This window comes from Mus caroli, unplaced genomic scaffold, assembly GCF_978045245.1.
Source record: "Mus caroli unplaced genomic scaffold, Mus_caroli_1 scaffold_7, whole genome shotgun sequence".
Classification (NCBI taxonomy): Eukaryota; Metazoa; Chordata; class Mammalia; order Rodentia; family Muridae; genus Mus; species Mus caroli.
In genome coordinates, this window is record NW_028227262.1 from 110,106,696 (window position 1) to 110,129,038 (window position 22,343).

A 22,343-nucleotide genomic window follows, 5' to 3' on the forward strand; every position below is an offset into this window, starting at 1 on the left:
GACAGCCTGGTCTACAGAGTGAGATCCAGGACATCCAGGGCTACACAGAGAAACCCTGTCTAGAAAAACAAACAAAGCCAGGAACTTACGGTAAAGCGACAGGGCTCTTGCCTGGCATGCACAAGGCTGTGAAGGGCTTATTTCTGATTTTGTTTGGATTTTGTATTACATTTAATTGTTTGTGGGTGTGTATGAGTGGGGTGCTCAGGTACCATGATGCTTGAGAGCAGGACAGCTTGCAGGAGCAGGGTCTCATCTTCTACCATGTGGGTCCTAAGCCCCTTTGCCTGCAGAGCCATCTCATGGACCCTGGTTTTGGTTTTTGGATTTTGTTTTGGTTTGGTTGGTTCTTATTATGCTTTTTACTGTTGTTGTTGCTGCTGTTAAGCTTTTTGTTGTTGTTGTTCATTTTGAGACAGAATCTACTGGCCAGACTGGTCTGAAACTTATTGTACCCTAAGTGGGCCACAGACCATTGACAGTTCTCTTACCTCAGAGTATTGGAATTATAAACATGAATCATCATGCCCAGCTTTTATTTGTTTTGTTTTGTTGTGTTGTGTTGTACTTTTGTTTTGTTTTGTTTTGTTTTGTGGAGACAGGGTCTCATTATGTGGCTCTGGCTGGCTGGGCTGGAATTCACTGTGTAGACCAGGCTGGTCTAGAACTCACATAGATCTGCCTGCCTGTGCCTCCTAAATGCTGTGAGTAAAGGCTTGTTCCATAATGCCTATCATTGATTTTTAAGACAGAATCTCACTATATTGACCAGGCTGACCTACAGCTTGATGTTAACCCTCCAGCTTTAGCCTCCCAGGTGCCGGCATTGCAGACATGCACCACCACGCCCACCTCCTAACCACTTTTTAAAAGTTTAGACTAACAAACCCTTCTTTATGTGTCAGGATCCAAATGCAAAGCATGCCTCATATGTTGACATCTTGATCTCACAAATATGGGGGAAAAATCACAACAGATTTGAGGTATATCCTGAAAGACCAGGATGTCCTGCAGAGTCCATTTAGATGGTGGCTAATCCCGTCCCAACAAACCCACGATCATCTAAATTAGTTGTTGTGTTGCATGCACTGTAAGAAAGGGCTTGTACCGTGAAGCATGCAAACACCTTTCGTTGTTAGTGCTCGGAACTTCAAACTACACCTTCACCCTATCCTCTACCCTTATGGGACAAGTCTAGACAAATAACCTGGACTGGCAGAGGTCAGAGTCTGTGCACCACAGCACATTATCATCCCAGAAAGCAGTTAATATGTATGACCCAGATCCCATAAGCTGGTGCTCTAAGACTTGGTCCCTCTGTCCTGCTTAGAGCCCTCAGTGGAGGCAGAAGAGGCTAATGGAGCGATAGCCCCTCCTTTGGGGATGGGTTTCTGCTGCAAGTCGGGCATTTGCCCTGGCTTACATTACAGCTCTGTAGTCCTGGTCCGAAAGCTTTGGCTTGACCCACTTTGCATTCTGACCTCTGCTGTGTTCGGAACCGGCCTGAATTGATTCAAGTTCTCTTTTTGTTTCTTTCCACGGTGCACAACCCAGAAAGTCCTATGAGTTCGAGGACTTACTACAGTCTTCCTCAGAGAACAGCAGGGTGGACTGGTATGCACAGACCAAATTGGGACTCACACGCACTTTATCGGAGGAGAACGTCTATGAAGACATTCTAGGTAAGAGGTCAGAAAATCCAGAAGTAGAGCTGCTTTCCCTAAAGCTGGCAGAAAGGAAGGAGAAACACCAGGCTGCTGTAAAAGAAAGTAATAAAAAGGAAAGCACTGCTTGCTTTGTACAACCCACCTTAGGAAAAGACACCAAAAAATGGTTGTGTATCCACAGATGGTATACAACTTTTAGTATATTAAATTTACTCATCATTACACTTTGACTGTTATAAATACATATGCTCAGAATCACTAATAAAAACCATAATATAACCTTAAAAACAAAAACTGAGCTGGGCGTGATGGCGTATGCCTTTAATCCCAGCACTTGGGAGGCAGAGGCAGGCGGATTTCTGAGTTCGAGGCCAGCCTGGTCTACAGAGTGAGTTCCAGGACAGCAGAGAAACCCTGTCTTGAAAAACCAAAAACAAACAAACAAACAAAACAAAAAAAAAAAAAAAAAACCAACCCAAAACCGAAATGTAGCTGGTGAGAGGGAAAAGGCCCACAGGTATTTGTGCATGTGGGGCAGAGGGGGTAGATGCTCACAGACAACATTCATGGTGCAACCAGTATCAGAAATGCCTCATAAGAGGAAGCCCAGGACTGAGGGAGGGCTTAGCAGAGCCGCTTCTGTCTGGGTTCCCACCCATGTAATGAGAGAGCAAAGGAAGTTTGGGAGAATAATAATCTGTAACCCAAACTGGCTTCTTCTTTCTCTTTCTCCCAGGGTAGCCTGTTCTCAGCGGGGCTTCTCACAGTCCCCAGGAAGGCTGCTACCAGCTCCCTGGAACCCATGGCTTTCCTCTGTAGAACCAGAGCCTTGGGGCCTGCAAGTCCCAGCAAATGTCCCCAGTCACTCCAGCCAGATCACCTTATGTCCTATTTCCACTTTTAGAGCCAGAAGTGCTATTCGGCAATTGCCTTAGGCCTGGGCTGTCAGCTCTCCCTGAGCGCACCTCTGAGGCAGGGTCCGGGCCTGGCAGAGCAGCTAGCCCGGAAACTGAGAGTGGAGTTTATTTGATGCAGCTACAAGTAGAAAGATGGAGAGTTATCCCCTCAGTGAGAATCAGGATCTGCTGCCAGAGGAAAGGAAGGCCAATGAAACAACACACATCCCACAAGCACTCCCAGGAGGAGGCCAAGATGAGGGCTTAGTGCTCGCAGGGATGGAGAGATGTCGCAGCAGTTGAAAGCACTGGCTGCTTGCTCTTCAGAGGACCCAGGTTCAGTTTCCAGTGCCCACCTGAAGGCTCATAATCACCTGTAACCCCAATGCCAAGGGATTTGACATCCTCTTCCGGCCTTCTCGGGTGTCAGCCATGCACGCGGTGCACAGATAATGTGTTCAAGCAAAGCACCATTCACATAAAATAAATCTTTAAAATTTAAAAGAGGAAGAGGCAGAGCTCTAACATTCTGACCCATGTTGTCACTGGTCACAGATCCGCCAATGAAGGAAAATCCTTATGAAGATGTGGAGCTGCATGGCCGCTGCCTGGGCAAGAAGTGTGTCTTGACTTTCCCCGGATCTCCCACCTCTTCCATCCCGGACACGTCTACCAAGGTACTAGCTTGGGCATGCTGCCTGACCGCTCTCCTGAAACCAGCCCTCTCCACAGAGCTCCCTAAAGTACCTCTGGGTACCTAGCTCAGGACCCTCTCCTAACTCAGTAACTGAAAAGCGGTGCATTCAAACTGCACATCTCCTGATGAGTGTCCTGAGCCACGAGTGGTGGACCACACCTGGAGTCCCAAGACTTGGAAGATAGAGGCAGGAGACCTGTTGCTCAGGGCAGCCTGACTAAGACCGTGAGATCCTGACTATAAATAAGCAAACAAGTAGATAGAAAAAGAAATGGAGAGATGAGAAAGAAAGGCAGAGTGTAGCGTGGATTAGTATCATCTGCTATCATCTGTGTACATTTTTTAGAAACATTTCTTTATTTGCCGAATGTGGTGGTGAATACCTTTCTTCCCAGCCTTCAGAGCAGGGCAGAGGCAGGCAGACCTTTGTGAGTCTGAGGGCAGCCCAGTCTACGTAGTAAATTCCAGGCATCCAGAGATACACCCTGTCTTAAAAAAAAAAAAAAAAAAAAGTACTTATTCATGTATATGTATGTGAATTTATGTGTATCACATGTATTCAGGAGCCATTGAAGGCCACAGGGGACATGAAATCCCCTGGAACTGGAGGAATAGGCAGTTGTGAGCCACCATGTGGGTTCTCAGAACTGAACCTATGTCCTCTGTAAGAGAACTTAATCACTGAGCAGCCTCTCTAGACCCCATGAGCATTTTATAACTCAGAAAATATGTGTACTTGTAAACTCACATGGATTTGCTTATCCACGTACAGAGCATTTCTGTGAGGGAAGCAGCTACCTCACTGGTCTTGTGATGTCTGAGAACCCAGAGATCAAGACTCCAAGACTGACTTCCCTCTCATAGAAGATCCTTTCAGACCTTCTAGGAAATTTCTTGTTGAGGAAAATAAATAAAGGAAGACCAAATGTAAATTGCAGCATCATTCGATTGTCAGGATTTGTTTCCAGCCTGAGCCTTGCAGCTATGTACCTGTAGTCTCCCAGGGTGGCACCAGCATTTGCTGGAAGGAGGGGTGGGTCTTCTTTTGGGGGGGGTTCGAGGGGTGGGTCTTCACCTGGCTTTCTACACCCGGTGTCAGACAGGAACACTTCCGCTACAGACATCTTTCTAGAAGAATCAGGGACATAACCTGTAATGGCTGGTGAGGCTTACAGGACCATGTCAGCTGCCTCAGTCCTGAATCAACTAACTTTCTTTCTTTCTTTCTTTCTCTTTCTTTTTAAAGATTTATTTATTTTATGTATATCAGTACACACTGTAGCTGTACAGATGGTTGTGAGCCTTCATGTGGTTGTTGGGAATTGAATTTGGGACCTCTGCTTGCTCTGGTCAACCCCACTCTGGCCCAAAGATTTTATTTATTATTATAAATAAGTACACTGTAGCTGTCTTCTGACACTCCGAAAGGGAGTCAGACCTCATTACAGGTGGTTGTGAGCCACCATGTGGTTGCTGGGATTTGAACTCAGGACCTTCAGAAGAGCAGTCAGTGTTCTTATCCACTGAGCCATCTCACCAGCCCTGAACTAACTTTCACATGGAGTAGACAGTTGTGATGCAGAATGCGTGGTAACCAATAATTAGCAGTTTCCACTTGCCTTGGGAATGTGTTCGTGATCCCATTGGAAAATGAATATGCCTAACATTTAGACACTTCCATTCCTTCAGAGGCTAGACTGAGGTAGGAAAGCAACATGAGGGCTGTCTTAGTTAGGGTTTTACTGCTGTGAACAGACACCATGACCAAGGCAAGTCTTATAAAGGAAAACATTTAATTGGGGCTGGTTTACAGGTTCAGAGGTTCAGTCCAGTATCGTCAAGGCAGGAACACAGCAGCATCCAGGCAAGCATGGTGCAGGAGGAGCTGAGAGTTCTACATCTTCATCTGAAGGCTGCTAACAGAATACTGGCTTCCAGGTAGCTAGGATGAGGGTCTTATAGCCCACACCCACTCCAACAAGGCCACACCCACTCCTAACAGTACCACTCCCTGAGCCGAACATGTACAAACCATAACCAGGGCTAAGGGTTCTGTCAGTGTCAGAATGCACACATGCCTGGTTTAGTCCCCAGCACTGGGCAAGAAACTGGGCATAATGGCTCACACCTATAACCCTAGCATTTGGGAAGCTGAGGCAGGAAGGCCAGAAATTCAAGGACAGCTTCATCTATGTCATGAGTTCAAGGTCAGCTTGGAATACAAGTGACCCCATCTCCAAATGAGAAAGGAAGGGAAGGAAAGATGGAGGGAGGGTGGGAGGGGAGGAGGGAGGGAGGGAAGTGGGGGTGGGTTAGGGAGATAGATAACTCAGTCTATAAATGCTTGTCATACAAGCATGAGGACTGAATTCAACCCCCAGAAAACTCATGTACAAGAACCTTCTAGACATATGTACTTACAATCACAGCGCTGGAGAGGCAGAGGGGCTTATACTGATGTCCATCTGAATTAAGAGTTCTAGGTCGGGGAGAGACCCTGTGTCAAAAAGGAAGGGAAGAAGGGGGAGGGGGAGGAGGAGGAGGGGGAGGAAGAGGAGAGAGAGAGAGAGAGAGAGAGAGAGAGAGAGAGAGAGAGAGAATGGATGAGTGGTGTCCTAAGGAACACCACCAGACATTGGCTTCTTGCCTCCACACACACATATACAAAAAAGAAGCAGCCATGCCATTCTGTGCACACACACGCCCACACACCATCCTACCTAGCTCTCAGCTTCATGCTCTTAGAAACCGTGGAAACATCTGCCCTGAACAGCTGCATTCTGAGCAGGCAGCTCCTCCCTCATACCAGAAAATGAAGGCTGAGTAGCCCTTCCTGTCCTTGCTAGGCTGGGCAAGCCTGGAGCCTGGGCCACCACAGCAGCCAAACTGCAGTGGCAGTGATGCCAGTCAAGTTTCCTGTCCAGATGTGGTTGTCCTGGATAGCGTGGTGTACTGACCAGTGCTGCTGACATTACAGGCTGTTAGGGCCTGTGCCGGTCATCACCAGGGCCCAGGGTCTCATGCTCATTACTCTGCCCACATCTGGGTGTCTGGTCTGTGCCCCCGCTGTGAGGGACAGCTACAGATGTTGCCACTTCCTCTATTTAGCTCACCAGCTATTCACTGAGTATCTGCCACATCTGGGCTGCATCTGGGACCTTAGAAGTAGTTGAGGCAACCCCTCTGTGTTGAACTCCCCTACCAGCCTCAGAAAGCTCTACACCATCTTTGGGATGTTCATTAATTAACTCCTGTCTGGTCCCAATGGAAAGGGAGGGACAGTTGGACAGAGTGTCTTCAGAAAAGAGCAGATGTGCAGCCTAGAGCAGATGCTGCGGTCTGCGAACCCCAAACAGTGTTACATAACCATACCTACTACATACTACAACACAAAGAATGTTCAAATGTAGAAAAGAAATTGTACATTTCCTGAGTGCTAGCTTATGGGTGTGCTACATCTTACCAGCTGTTTGCAAGTGCTCACACCTACAGAGCAAGCATTTTATCCAGGGAGCCATCTCCCCTGCCTCTTTCGGTTTCTTTGTTTTGAGATGTGGGGCTGGGGGAGTCCTCACTTTGCAACTGGCTGGGCTCAAACTGTAATTTTCCTGCACCAGCTTCCTAAGTGTTGTAATTATACAGATGTGTGACCATACAATTGTCAAGGACCAATTTTTATGTCAGAGAAAGATGTGCTAATCAAGACAGTCCTTTCTCTCTCTCTCTCTCTCTTTTTTTAAATATTGTGACACCCATTTAGTCAAAAGGGGCTCCTGATCTCAGCTTCAGGCCACAGCATCTCCCTCTGAGGAGGCTCAGAACTTTGGCCACCTCCTCCCTACCAAGGTGTCACATGCTAGGACCCATCCTGCAACAACTCACAAGGCTTGACCAGGCAAGTCAGACCTCAGGCCAAGAAGGCCCTTGTCTGCCTCTCTCCTTCAGGCACTATGGACCTTCAGTGGTGCCAGTGAGTCCAGTGCCCATGGGATTAGAGGCCCTGTTCTATGGTGACACAGCTGCCGGGAAGAAGCGGGGGGGGGGGGGGGGGGGGAGGATCAGGCATTGTGTTGGCCTGTTGGTTCCCATCAACAGTCGACTCTGCTGGGGACAGCCTAAAAAATCCCACCTTTAAGCTGCTCCAGTGGCTTCCCTTTGAGGCTACAGTCAGGGTCTGGCGAACTACCGCCAGTTGATGATTTTTATGAATGACATTGTGGGAGATTTTTAATGAATGAAGTCTTATCCCTCTACTTACCCTTTGCACATTACATGCTGTATATGGGCTTGGTATGGTTTAGAAGCTGCAGCAGAGAGGGCATGGCCCACACTGCCATGGATAATATCTGGCTTTGAGGAAGAACTTTGCTGGCTCCCACTAGGTCTAAGGCTCACATCCTTGCTTTCAGAAGCTTCAGATGCCAACATCTTCATGATGGTACCATCCCACCCACCCCCCCCCAGGACCCTCAGAACCCTTGGAGCCCCGAATAAAGACTCCTGTCAGGATTCGCTGCTTTTTACTGAGCCTCAGATTGAGGCTTACTCCCGTATCCTGCTGTCTTCCCTTTTATCAAACAAGAAGCTACCAAAAGCCCACTCCTCCCACAAACTCCCTGGCCCATTATTTGGGTGCTCTGGGAGACTGCTGGACCCTTCTCTCCAGCAGTAGCACCAGGAGGTATTGCCTGGCTGCAGTCTGCACATAGCTTCTGCCAGGCTCCTTGGCATGCTAGCCAGAGTTGAATACCATACTCTGGTTGCTTCTCATCTCAGATCTTTTCATTATCCTGTAAGCAAACTAGCCTGGTATAAAACTTGAACAGAAGCAGATACCCACCAGTTGCCAGCAGTTACACAGATTTCAGTGTCTTGAAAGTATCAGGACATTTTCTTGGACTTCACTGCAGGTGGAATTAGGCTGCTAAGAAGGCTGATTTCTGTGTCAACGTGATAAAGATGACCACACTGACCACAGCGGGTCAGCACTCCACTGGTGGAAACTTCCTGTGCTAAGCAGTTCCTTGCTTCTTGTAGACCCATGATGAATGGGAGAACCAACCACAGGGCAGATAGGAATCTTTGTTCCTGGAAAATTTGAAAAAGACAAGGCTCTGAAGTTGTAAATATATCCTACTTGGAACTAAGCAAGACTGGAGAATTCAGAAACAATGTAGGCCTTTTCCGTGAGCACTAACGATACCGTAGATGCGACTTTGTAAATGGGTTAAGAAAGAAAGATTCATTCATTAAATAAAATTGGGATAAATTAGCATGGAGGGAAATGATTTCGATTAGCATACCACATAAAATAAATTTCCGATGGATTAATGAATAAAATATGTTTCAAAAGCAAACCAAGAAAATCCAAACCAAAATAGAATTTGGTATTTATTAAATATCTAACAAGAAATAGATGCTCTTCTTCTTCTAGTTTTTTTTTTCTCGTATTTATCTGTATATGTGTGTACATACATGTACCACAAGCAAGCATGTGGAAGTTAGAATGGCCTGTGTGAGTAGGTTCTCTCCTCCCACACAGAACCAATAGATCAATCTCAGGTCCTCAGATGTGGCAGCAAGTGTCCCCTACTGGCTGATCCATCACCAGCCCAGCAGATAGATTCTCTAGGTAAAGAATGAGGACGTTAGAGGACTAGAGAGTTGGCTCATTGGTTAAGCATGCTTACTGCTCTTGCAGACGACTGGAGATTGGTTCCTAGTCTCCATGTCAGGCTGCTCATGCTGGCCTGTTAGTCCAGTTCCAAAGGAATTGATGTCTCTGGCCTCTGCAAGTGCACACACATATATATACAAACCCATACACAGACACATATGCACACGCACAGTTAAAAAATAAGTCAAGCACTGGGAGGGGCAGGGCAAAAAAAAAAAAGAAAAGAAAATCAATCTTTTTGTTTGTTTGTTTGTTTTGTTTTTGTTTTTCAAGACAGGGTTTCTCTGTGTAGCCCTGGCTGTCCTGGAACTCACTTTGTAGACCAGGCTGGCCTCGAACTCAGAAATCCTCCTGCCTCTGCCTCCCGAGTGCTGGGATTAAAGGCGTGCGCCACCACGCCCGGCATTCTTCTGGCTTTCTTGGGTACCAGGCACACAGGTGGTCCACATATATACATGCAGGCAAACACCCATACACATAAAATAAAATCCATACAACATATAGGCGGAGCTCAGGGCGAGCATTTGACTCTCTTGCTCAGGGTCCTAAGGTGTGACCTCCTGGCACCATAAAAGCAAAACGGTTGTGACAGCCATTTCCTGTGATGAAAATATAAATATAAAGGAGCCACTTGGCAAAGCACACTTACAGAAAACTGACAAATGGCTAGAAGTTCTATAGAGAATACATCTTAAAATAGCCAGAAAAATAAGAGGGTTCCCAAAGGAAAATAGGCAAACAGCATTGCATCAAGAACACAGGAGAGACAAAACAGTGGGGAGGAAAAATATCAATGTTGAGAGGAAGAAGGCCAAGGACAATGAATGCCTACCAATTTCCAGATACTCTAAATCTTTTTGTTTGTTTAGTTGGTCAGTTGTTTTTTGTTAGTTTGGCTTTGTTTTGTTTTTTGAGGCAGGGTTTCTATCCAGGAACCCTGTAGACCAGGCTGGCCTCAAACTCACTGAGATCCACCTGCCTCTGCCTCCCAACAGCTGGGGCACCCAGTGATACCCTATATCTTAAAATACAAGAAAATCAACATGCCATGCCTTGCTTTTTATGCAGAGCAACATATAGCAGATGGACCAGCAAAATGGCTCAGTGGGTGAAAGCGCTTGCTGCACAAGTCTGGCATGCTGAGCTTGGTCCCCATAAACCAGGCACAGCTGAAAAGCTTGGAAGGAAGAACTGAAAGCTGTTCTCTACATACATACATACACACATACATACATACACACATACATACATACACACATACACACATACACATACATGCATACACACACACATACATACATACATACACACATACATACACACACATACATACATACACACATACATACATACACACATACATACATATATACACACATACACACATACATACATACAGTGGCACACACACATCATGCACTCACACACACAGTATTAAATATGTTGGTAGTTCTAAGATGCTGGAGGTGTCAGTAAGTACCTGTAATCTCAGCCCTATTATGACTTAATGAAAGGCAGACCAGAGGATCGTCAGGAATTTCCTGTACACAGTACAGTAGCAAAACCAAGAGAGACCCTGCCTCAAAAACAAGGAGGGGTCTGACCCCTGAAAAGCAGTCCCCTGACCTCAACATGCACCAACAGCGTGCGCTGACACACACATACACACACACACACACAATAAATAAGTAACTGTTAAAAATGATAATACAAGTCTAGAGAGATAGCCCAGCAGTTAAGAGCACTGCCTGCGCTTCCAGCAGACTCTGGTTCATTCCCAGCACCCACATGGCAGCTCACAACCATCTGTAACTCCTTTCCCAGGGGATCCAGCATCATCTTCTGGCCCTGCTGACACCAGAAATGTGCATGGGGCACAAACATACATGCAGGCAAAATACCTATACACATAAAAATAAAATAAATACATTTTTAAAAAAATAGCATGTGCCCGAAAGAACCTGTATGTCCACCTTTAACTTTCGTTCTTACGATTGCGTGCTATTCCACTGTCTGGATATGTCATAATTTATCTGCTCAACCTCTGTCAATGGACGTTTAGGTTGTTTATAGTGTCTTGTGATTATATGCCATGTCACAATGTATGATATTCTCTGCAGAGTATAACTTTCCTTTTACAATATAATGTTACCCAGTGACGGGAATTCCTGGGGGTGGGACTGCTGGATCAGCGGGCAAGCACTCTGTCATTTTGTAACTTTGTAACTAGCTTACCCTCCTGGTGGTTTGCTGGTTTCCACTCTCTCTCCCCGTGGTGTCTGGAAGTTACTTTCCCTCACAGTCTACCTTACAGAGTGGATTAACAAATCATTTACTTTTTTGGTGTGAAAAATGTTTCCTTGGAGGAGCTTGAATTCGCTTTTCCTTTTGGAGAAAGTTGAGATTGAGAGTTGAGATTGAGTTGAGCTGAGATTATTCTACAGATCTGGAACTCAGTACACTCCCACTTTAGGAACTTTCTTATTGTTTACTTTTTTTTTTTTTTTTTTTTGTCTCTCTAAGTGGGCTTGTGCTTATCAACTTGTATTTATCAGAAAAATGGATTCTCTTCTGTGTTTTAAGCTATAACTTTCTTTCTTTGTTTCTTGGGGGTTTTTGGTTTTTGTTTTGTTTTGGATACAGAGTCTCATGCAGCCCAGACTAGCCTCAGACTGGCTATGCAGCTGGGGAGGACCTCGCATGCACATCTGGTTACCCCCAGTGCTAGAATTACAGCCACACACTACCGTGCCAGGAGTAAAGTTCATTTTATTTTGGGGGGTACAGGAGATCAAACTTGGCACCGTGTGTGTGCCGCGTGAGTCCTCTGAGCTACCTTCTCTACTGAGCTGTAAACTTTTGAGTAAGGTTTTCATTTTGATTTGAAAGAAACTTTGCTCCAGAAATAAAATCCTGGATTGGGGCTCTAGCTCAGTAGGAGAGTGCCTGTCTGTGTAAGGCCTTAGACTCAAACCTCAGTACTCCAAATAAAAGAAGATACAGATGCCCAGAGGAATAATGCTGCCTACATAGCAGGCCCTTGGCAAGCCAGTTTAGTCCTGCAATTCCCAGGATGTGTGTATTTTATCAAGGCTCATCTCTAAAGCAGTGGCAGTAGGTGGCTTCCCACACATCTGAAAAGAAATTAGACTAGAGTCACAGCCTCTGTCACATACATTTTCACAGTGGAATGGTATGCACAGCGCAGTTAGCATAGCAAACCCTGGTACCCTGGGAACCCAGCCCAGCTGCTCAGCAACGACTCTCTGCACTGATTGACCACCTCAGCCCCTTTGTTTGGACTTACACCCATCTCCTTTTCTCACACAGCAGTCCTTGTCCAAGTCTGCATTTTTCCGGCAGAACTCAGAGAGAAGAAACTTGAAGCTGTTGGACACTAGGAAGCTGAGTCGGGATGGAGCTGGGTCCCCGCTGAGGACCAGTCCTCCCTCCACACCTAGCAGCCCGGATGACACGTTCTTTAACCTTGGAGACCTACAGAATGGCAGGAAGAAGAGAAAGATCCCCAGGGTAATACATACTTCGGATTCTGAGGTCCAGGATGCACCTCCACTTCTCTGTTGAGGAGGTTGAGGAGAGAGAGTATGAGGTCCTCTGGTTTCTCCATCACCATGGGATAGATAGACAGCAAACCAGGATATGTGGGTCACCGTTACCATTACAGTCTGTGCCCTTTGCCTTAGCCACGCCTCTCCCTGCCTCCTTACCTAACCTAGACTCTGGTCTTTTGCTACAGGTGTGTGTGTGCGTGAGAGAGAGACAGAGACAGACTGAACATGAGTTTCACACTTGCTAGGGAAGCACTCTCCATATACCCAACTTTTTTTCCCCTCAGTGGCTGACGTACAGAGAGGAGTTTGTGACCCATTCAAGAGAGCTGGTCCAAGAGGGAGGGTAGGGTATAGAGTTAACAGTCACACACACACACATTCTTTCTTACACACACACAGGTACACACACGCTCATACACACTTTCACACAGAGAGACATACACTCTCACACAGTCATACAAACATACAATCTCTCTCTCTCTCTCACACACACACACACACCCCAGTACTTATGCTGTTCCTATTCTTCCTAATTCATTAAAAAAAAATTCAAACCTCTCTTAAACATTTGATTATTTATAATAATATATAATGATTTATAGTATAGGTGTGAGCTGGTGAGATGGCTCAGTAGGTAAGAGCACTGACTGCTCTCCTGAAGGTCTTGAGTTCAATTCCAAGCAACCACATAAAGGCTCACAACTATCTGTATAGCTACAGTGTACTCACATACAAAAAATAAAATAAAAAATAATAAATCTTAAAACAAATAAGTATAGGTGTTTTGCCTGTATGTAATGTGTGCCTCATGCATGCATTGTGTCTCTAGAGGCCAGAAAGGAGCATTAGATCCTACAGAACTGGGATTACAACTGGTTATAAGCCAGTGGGTGCTGTGAATTGAACCCAGATCCTCTGACTGGAGAGCTGGCTCAGAAGTTAAGATCACTAACTGCTCTTCCATAGGTCCTGAGTTCAATTGCCAGCAACCACAATGGTAGCTCATAACCATTTATAATGAGATCTGGTGCCCTCTTCTGGCCCGCAAGCATACATGCAGGCAGAACTCTATACATAATAAAATAAATAAATAAAAATTGAGAGAGAGAGAGAGAGAGAGAGAGAGAGAGAGAGAGAAAACTAGGACACTTTTTAAAAGTAGCCTATGTTCTTGACCGCTGACCCATCTCTCTACCCCTAGTACTGGGGGCTGTTCAAACATTCTTTGGAATGGTTCCTACCAAAGTGACCCTGCCTGGGAATTACTGTCTTTTCCTTCTCCTGTTTCATTTTGGGAGTAAATACCTAAGCAACAGTGACATCACAGTGTTAAAGCATCAGAAGGGGGAACTGAGCGATACCGAGAGCCAAGGACACCCTCTCCCCCAGGGTCTCAGCTGGGGAGGGGGGTTTAGACCTGGCTGGCCTCAGGGCAGTGGGGACAGCCTCCTTCAGTGTTTTGACAGTGTGGTTGGCAAGAATGATCAGAGGACACGAGGCAGTGGAAGTGTGTCCCCTCCCCTTTCCCTTTGTCATCCTGGGAAAGAAGGGTCAACCTAGGTAGCCATCTGCACCAGGGAAGATAATTGACGATGGTTTTTCTCCTGGTATCTGGTTTTTCAGCTGGTATTGAGGATCAATGCCATTTATGAGGCCCGGAGAGGAAAGAAACGGGTGAAGAGGCTATCCCAGTCCACGGAGAGCAACTCAGGAAAAGGTAGACTACTCTGGCTCACCCTGCTGGGGCTGTCCTCCTCACTAGAATCAGAAGACGTCCCTCCTAGAGACTGCATCTTCCCTTGTTTTCCTCAGTTCACCAAGGAGAAAGCATTGGCTGCTTCTTGTCTGCTCTTCTCTCTGGGACAAAGGGTCAGGAGCCAGCTCAGTGGCACATGCTCTGGCTCCCTCTGCCTTGCCTACCATCAAGTCAGCTGAGGGCTGCACATCACCTGACTCTGGCAGCAACCTTCCTGGCTACAACAGAGGGCTCCTGCCTCTTGCTGTATGTAGTCTGCAGAAGGAGCCATCTTACCCAGGGTCTAATCGGTTTGCTAAATCATTAAGTTGAGCAGAATTTGACTGACACTTTTTACTTAGTTGACAAAACACCACCTATGACCTAGAAGTTTGGGGTTTGTTTCCTGCACTGGGACTCACATCTGCCTCTTTCTTCCTTGTTCTTTGTTCCAGTGACAGATGAGAACAGTGAGTCTGACAGCGACACAGAGGAGAAGCTGAAAGGTGAGGGGAGCAGGTGCATGAGCTGACTGGGAGGTGAGGATGACTGGGAGGTGAGGGGAGCAGGTGGATGAGCTGACTGGGAAGTGGAGCTGACTGGGAGGTGAGGAGAGCAGGTGGATGAGCTAACTGGGAAGTGAAGCTGACTGGGAGGTGAGGGGAGCAGGTGTGTGTGAGCTGACTGGGAGGTGAGGATGACTGGGAGGTGAGGGGAGCAGGTGGATGAGCTGACTGGGAAGTGAAGCTGACTGGGAGGTGAGGGGAGCAGGTGTGTGTGAGCTGACTGGGAGGTGAGGATGACTGGGAGGTGAGGAGAGCAGGTACATGAGCTGACTGGGAGGTGAGGAGAGCAGGTGCATGAGCTGACTGGGAGGTGAGGAGAGCAGGTGTGTGAGCTGACTGGGCAGCTATAGACACGGCTCCTTTCAACAGCTAAGGGACAGAGAAGGCCTGCTCAGACTTGCAGATCAAGGCATGAGTGTCAAGTGTGAGCAGAGGTGGGCCAGGCCTGTGCAGAGATCAGGTGCAACAGTACTGCAGCCACCTGTTCCTCTGCCTCTGACAATGTCAGGCACCACACTGGATAGTGGCTGTGTGAGCCATAGGCAATCTCTTAAGCTCTCAGAGCCTCTGGCGCCTTGCTTGCAAGATGAAGTTGGTAAAACAGTTGGTGCCTGTGGGCCTGGTGTTCAGCAATCCGGGTCCAAGCCTGAGTCAATTTTTTTGAGACTTTTCAGGCCCCATGAGAGAACAGAGAGGGCAGCCCTGGGTGTTAAGTGAGGTGACAAGACTAGTCTACCTAGTGGCTCACCCTCATTCACCTCTGACATCATCAGCTACCAGGCCACCCCCAGAGCAAGCAAGGCTGTTCCCACTGCAGAGAACTGACTGGAGCAGAGGTGGGAGGGGGCTCCTGAGGTAGCTGAGTCTCTGTTTTCGCATCATACAGGATGTTTACAAAGCTCTCAGCTCCAAAAGTCCCATGGTCTGGATTTTGTAACATCACACAAACTGAAGACACCGAGGGGGAAGGTACCTACAGTCTCCACCCTAAAGACCCCTGGCGCTTCCGACTCAAGGCTTAGCCAACCCTGGCCAGTCCTGAGCCTGGGTCCTGTGCCTTACTTGGTTGCCAGGCCTGTAAATGAATGGCGCCCCTCCCACAAGTTTGGCAAAAGGCCAAAGAGTTTTCTACTAAATGCTAGATGTGGAAAGACTCGGGGGATTAGACAATGTACTGAAGCTAGGAATTACATAAGCAGTTGAATGCTGAGCAGTTCCACATTGACAAATGAGTCACAGCAGGCCTGTGGCTTCTTTCTCTCCGCAGCTCACAGCCAGCGCCTGGTCAATGTGAAGTCGCGCCTGAAGCAGGCCCCTCGATACTCATCACTTGACCGGGATCTCATTGAGTACCAAGAGAGGCAACTCTTCGAGTACTTTGTGGTCGTGTCTCTGCACAAGAAGCAGGCAGGGGCTGCCTACGTGCCAGAGCTTACCCAGCAATTTCCTCTGAAGGTAGGGGAGACGGGTCCCTGGGGGCTGCGTGGGGACTACCACGTTCTGGCCATCAGCTTGGGTTCAGGGAGGGGTAGCAGTCCATGAAAGGCTTAAGGTCTGAAACCTTCCAAGTGAACCCCACTTCCAAGTGAGTGTCTGCCACATGAAAAAACTAGCAATGGGAACTTGACAGACAGGGTCCAGGAAGACAGATTAAAGGATGCAAAAACAACAACAACAACAAAAGCGGGCAAAGATAATCCAAGTTGTGGTGGCATATTATCTGTAAGCTCAGCACTTAGGAGGTGGAAGGAGAGGCAGGTGAATCTTTGTTGTGTTTGACGTCAGCCTGGTCTACGTAGAGTTCCAGGACGGTCAATGCTACACAGAGAAAAATAGAGAAACCCTATCCCCAGTCCCACATAAATTGGGCAGGGTAGTGCACGCTTGTAGTCTTGGGAGGTAGAGAAAAAGGATCGGAATTGCAAGGCCATCTTCAAGGGTACATAGTGAGTTCAAGGCAGGCCTGGCATACATGAGACCATATTTAAAAACAAACAACAAAACAAAACAGACAAAACTTCCTATACCCCTATGGTCACAGTGCTGATCATCTCTGTCATTCCGCAGGCTCCTTATCCAGCCTGAGTCAGCATTTTCTCCATAAGCCACAACAACTCCTAAGTGCCATCACATTTATGTTTGAGCTAAATCTTCTTTGCATGTATCCTGCTTCTCTACGTGTCAGGGAAAAGCCCTGCCGCATTGTGGCTTACACCACTGATAATTTCATGGCACCTAAAATAAAGGGCACTTAATAAAGCCTACATAATGTAGCCAGTGTTGCCAGAGGGATTCTTGCATTAAAGAGTCTACTATACTCTAATTTGGTCCAACCAGAACTTACATCCAGACATTCTATCAATTTTCTGCTTAGTCCCAAAATGATTAGAAAGATGAATAGAGTGGGTTTCCTGCCCTTTCAGATGGTAACAGAAGTATGCTAAAAGAATGAGTTTTTGCACCAGAGCTGTCAGGAGATGGCATGTGACAGTCATCGTACAAACCAGAGCTCCAGAAAAAGGGAGGAGACGGAGCTCAGCTTGGTTCATGCTGAGCTTCTGTGCCTGTTACACCGTGCAAGACCCTACAAGGTCTGGACCCTGCTGCCTGGCTGTCTGCCTGCCTGCCTGCCTGCCTGCCTGCCTGCCTGCCTGCCTGGCTGTTTCCCTGCCTGCCTGCCTGCCTGACTGTTTCCCTGCCTGCCTGCCTGCCTGCCTGCCTGCCTGCCTGCCTGCCTGCCTGCCTGCCTGCCTGCCTGCCTGCCTGCCTGCCTGCCTGTTTCCCTGCCTGCCTGCCTGCCTGTCTCCCAGCCTGCCTACCTGTCTCCCTGCCTGCCTGCCTGCTTGCCTATCTCCCTGCCTGTCTTCCTGCCTGCCTGCTTGTGTCCTTCCCCAGCCAGCCTTCTTTCATCATAAAGGGCTAGCACAGTCTTTAAGTTCTGAACAATGGTGTAAATGGAAGTAACCATGGGCATGTGTCCTCCGTACAAGCGCCTACCCTCTTCCTCCAACACCTTTAAGGAACACGCTCCTGAAACCCCCAGTGCATGGCTGTCTGGGTTCTGGGGTGTTGCCCAGTGGATCCATGTGAGACAAGCTCATACTTATAGCCCAGTTGAGAGCCCCAGTAGGCGCCAAGGCGTGAGGACCGGCTTGTCATTCTGCATTGCCCTCAGGGCTCAGCACATTGCTGTACACATGGTAACACTTAATTGGGGTACCAGAACAAAGGCATTAAGTCATGAATTAATTACTGAGTCATTAGAGCTGCTAAATGCTTGCCATTTGCTGCCTGGAGCCTTTAGACTCAGACTCCAACTAAAAAAAAAAAAAAAAAAAAAAAAAAAACCTTTTAGGGGATAGTTAAGTCACTATTAAAAACAGAGCTAATTCAGGAAGACAAAGAAAACAGTCACCCACAATCTGCAAGAGTCACCCACGGCTAGCTGTTGTTTTGGCTTCTAGTCCTTCCTCATACTGTGTTTCCTCTATTGTTATTCTGCAGTCATAGCTATGGTTTTCATAGCATGTTCCATGCACAAATATGCTTGTGAGCATATTATTTTAAAACACATTTAGTTCAAATTCTGAAGCATATGTTTTTGAAGTTCTCTAATGCCCCAGTATGTAGGGAGCCCTCCTTTGTTTAACTGGTCTTTCACTGTTGGAAGTGTATCTGGCTCCTGATATTTCTTATGTAAATCTGTTTTATTTTTTTCATTCTGGATCATTCTGGGCCTCCTTGTTTTGTTTAAGATTTATTAGTTTAAGTATATGAGTACACTGTAGCTGTCTTCAGACACACCAGAAGAGGGCATCAGATCCCATTACATGGTTGTGAGCCACCATGTGGTTGCTGGAAATTGAACTCAGGACCTCCGGAAGAGCAGTCACTACTCTTAACTGGGCCAAGCCTCCAGCTCTCTTTGTTTTGTTTTGAAATTCATTCATTCTCTCTCTCTCTCTCTCTCTCTCTCTCTCTCTCTCTCTCTCTCTCTCTCTCTAAGATGTTATTTGTTTATTTAATGTATATGAGTGCTCTGTCTGCATGTGTGCCTACATGCCAGAAGAGGGCATCAGATCCCAGTATAGATGGTTGTGAGCCACCATGTGGTTGGTAGAAATGGAACTCAGGAAGACCAGAATGCTCTTAACAGCTGCGCCATCTCTCTAGCCCCAAGACAGAGTCTTCTCTATAGCCCAGACTTGGACCTTTTTATTTAGATTTTTGATGATTTTGTTGTTCAGAGGTTTTTTGGATAGTGCTTGTTTGCCTGGGTACATGTGTGCATGTTGAGACAGGATCTCTGTTTCATCCTGATTACCTGGGACTTACCATGTAGACCAGGCTGGCCTCAAACTCAGAGATCTTCCTGCCTCTGCCCCTCCAGTAATGAGATTAAAGTGGTGTATCACCATGCCCAGACTTTTTTATACGCTTTTAAGAAATGAGTTTTATCCCACAGTCCAATAGTCCCTTTATTCAACGTTGGGAGTCCACATTGTCACACTAATAATATTTCATTAAGCCACGTGTGGTTGCTCACACCTGTAATCCTAGCACTTTAGGCAGGAGAGTCTTTGTGAGTTTAAAACCAGCCTGAACTACATACTGAGACCCCGGCTCAAAAAAAGCAAAACAGGGGTCTGGAGAGATGGCTTAATGGTTAAGAGCACTTATTACTACTCTGTGAGGGGTATTTCATCCGGTTCCCAGCCCCCATAGCAGGTGGCTCACAACAGCTCCATAGGATACAATGCCCTCTGACCTCCAAGGACACCTTCACAAATGTAGTGCACATAAACACATCCAGGTGCACACACATATACATAAAAGTAAATAAATAAGAATCAAAACAAAACAAAACAAAAAACACCTATAAAATGAAAACGGATTCCTACTGATGGATGCATGACCATGCCCAGTCTTCATGACATTAACTATAATTTCTATTTTTTTTTTTTTTTTTTTTTTTTTGGTTTTTCGAGACAGGGTTTCTCTGTGTAGCCCTGGCTGTCCTGGCACTCACTTTGTAGACCAGGCTGGCCTCGAACTCAGAAATCCGCCTGCCTCTGCCTCCCGAGTGCTGGGATTAAAGGTGTGCGCCACCACGCCCGGCTAACTATAATTTCTAAATTAGACTTCAGTTGATCCTCATCCTTCCCATCTATACTGCCTGGGATTCTGTGCTGAGTGCCGGAGGCAGAGCCACCAGCCTTCGCGACCACCTTCCCTCCCCACTCTAAACTCACTGTGTGACCAGGACAAATCACTTACCATCGTCACAGGGCATGTTTCCTTCCTTCTAAAATGAGAGTGTAGGCCTCCTGACGTCTAAGCTCCCTTCCAGCTCCACGTTCAGTGACGCCGTGGGACCAGTTGGTTTCGAGGTGCATTGTGATCTTGCTGTTCATAGTCACTGATTATTACCACACTTGGCAGTCAGAAGAGCTGATGGCCAGCACACCTCCCAGATCCACGAGCGCCCTTTGGGAGGGACGGCCACGGAGACTTCTTCACTGCCTAGAAGCCTGTATTCCAGAATATTAATCAGAACGTCTCTCTGCAGCACGTGATTGCCTGTCTCCTGATTGCCCTCTCAAACTACAGTTGGATTGTCTGCGGGAAATTAGCCCACAGATAGGCTTCAAACCCTTCTCCAGGAAGTGGCTGAATTGTAGTCACAGCCAGAGAAGGGAACACAGAGACTTTACCTCTTTGTTCCTTATTGAGGTTTAGTCTGTGACCCTCTCCCATCTTTCTCTCTGCAGTTAGAAAAGTCATTCAAGTTCATGAGAGAGGCTGAGGACCAGCTGAAGGCTATCCCCCAGTTCTGCTTCCCTGATGCCAAGGACTGGGCTCCTGTCCAGGAGTTTACCAGGTAAGCGGTTCCAACAGCCCCATCCACATCCAAGGTTTGAGAGTTGGATGTCGGAGGTACAGAGGTTGTAACTCAGGAGTTAAGCAATCCTGATGGGTACCAGCCTAGAGATTTCCCCTGTGGGTTTTAAAAACTTCCCTGAGATAAAAGGTGCCCTTCTAAGTGGGCATTTGTGAAGCCTCCACACAGTCTGGAGCTGTGTGTGTTTCAGACCTCCTGGATACAATCCTAACCTGGGAGAAGTTAGGAAAGCAGCCGTCATCCGTCCTCACCCACCCAGAAAGGGCTCGGGAAGCCTTCCAGTGGCTTCTCTAGCTGCTGCTAGGATTGGGATCTGTTCACATTTCTGCTTTAGAACCAGTGTTAGCCGTCAGCTGTCGCCCAACTCATTAGGCTCATATGCTGAGTACTTGAGACTCGCTGCTGGCCTGCAGTCTGAAAGGCAAGCCTCAGGGTGGCTGTGTGTGAACAGTCCTGTGAGAGAACCACACTGCAGGCAGTCCTGAGAAAGGCCCAGACCTGTTCTCTCCTCAGCTGTTCCCTCCTGAGTCACATCCTCACCTTCCACGAATGGAGACAAACAGCCATCCCTTGCCCCTCTCTGTAGTCACAGTAGTGAATAATAGCTGTGTCTAAGCCCTAGGATACCTCAGGTGACAGCATTGTGGGGCAGTCATTTCCTCCCTGGACATTTTCAATCCACCTCCTTGACATTTACTTGGGTGACCCAAGTCTCAAAAAGAGATGGGCAGTCTGAGCAAGGAGCCTGAGCGGCCTCTCCTGCCGTTCCCCCTTGCTTACTTCCACTTCATCACTCCAGTAGGGGGTGTCCCTTTGGGGTTTGTCACATTTTGTAACCTGTTTTTGTTTCCACAACCACAGTGAAACATTCTCGTTTGTCTTAACTGGAGAAGACGGGAGCAGAAGGTTCGGTTACTGCCGAAGACTGCTGGTTAGTACTCTGCCTTTCACTCAGCCAGAGCTTCCCAGAGACCCAGTTCCTTGACACTCAGATGTCACCTGTGCTGCTGGGGAAGGAGCAGGTGGTGGCAGGTTAACCAGGGAGTTAAGAACACAGATAAGGCTAGCCCTGGAAATGTGCACCTGCAATCCTAGTACCAAAGAAGTAAAGACGATGGGCAAGAAGCTCCTGAGTTCAGGGGTAACCTGTCTCAAATCACACAGACAGACATACACACACACACACACACACACACACAGACACACACAGACAGACACACACACAGACACACAGAGACAGAAAGACACACACAGACACACACACAGACAGACACACACAGAGACACACACACACAGACACACACAGACAGAAAGACACACACAGGCACACACACATGTGCACACACAGACAGATACACACACAGACACACACACACATACAGACACACACACAGACACACAGACAGACACACACACACATGCGCACAGAAATTGATTTGGAAATTTGGAAACTCACTGGGTTTCCTTAGGTAGAAGTGATCATTTCCATCATTAGAAAACACTTCACTGGGCTGGAGAGATGGCTCAGTGGTTAAGAGCACCGACTGCTCTTTCGAAGGTCCTGAGTTCAAATCCCAGCAACCACATGGTGGCTCACAACCATCCGTAATGAGATCAGATGCCCTCTTCTG

The 22,343-nt window shown here is 47.2% G+C and overlaps 1 protein-coding gene across 3 annotated transcripts in view; it reads left to right on the forward strand.

The window, feature by feature from the left end:
• Positions 1–22,343, forward strand: part of Dennd2a (DENN domain containing 2A) — a 95,205-nt gene that overhangs the window by 48,537 nt on the left and 24,325 nt on the right. For 2 of the 3 annotated variants that reach the window (XM_029478945.2, XM_085840678.1), the window contains exons 3-10: positions 1,555–1,682; positions 3,119–3,240; positions 12,268–12,468; positions 14,133–14,226; positions 14,700–14,750; positions 16,078–16,265; positions 20,582–20,691; positions 21,574–21,643. In XM_029478945.2, coding sequence (XP_029334805.1) covers positions 1,555–1,682; positions 3,119–3,240; positions 12,268–12,468; positions 14,133–14,226; positions 14,700–14,750; positions 16,078–16,265; positions 20,582–20,691; positions 21,574–21,643 — 964 coding nt within the window. The remainder of the gene's footprint in view (positions 1–1,554; positions 1,683–3,118; positions 3,241–12,267; positions 12,469–14,132; positions 14,227–14,699; positions 14,751–16,077; positions 16,266–20,581; positions 20,692–21,573; positions 21,644–22,343) is intronic. The other variant, XM_085840679.1, reaches the window with a different exon arrangement.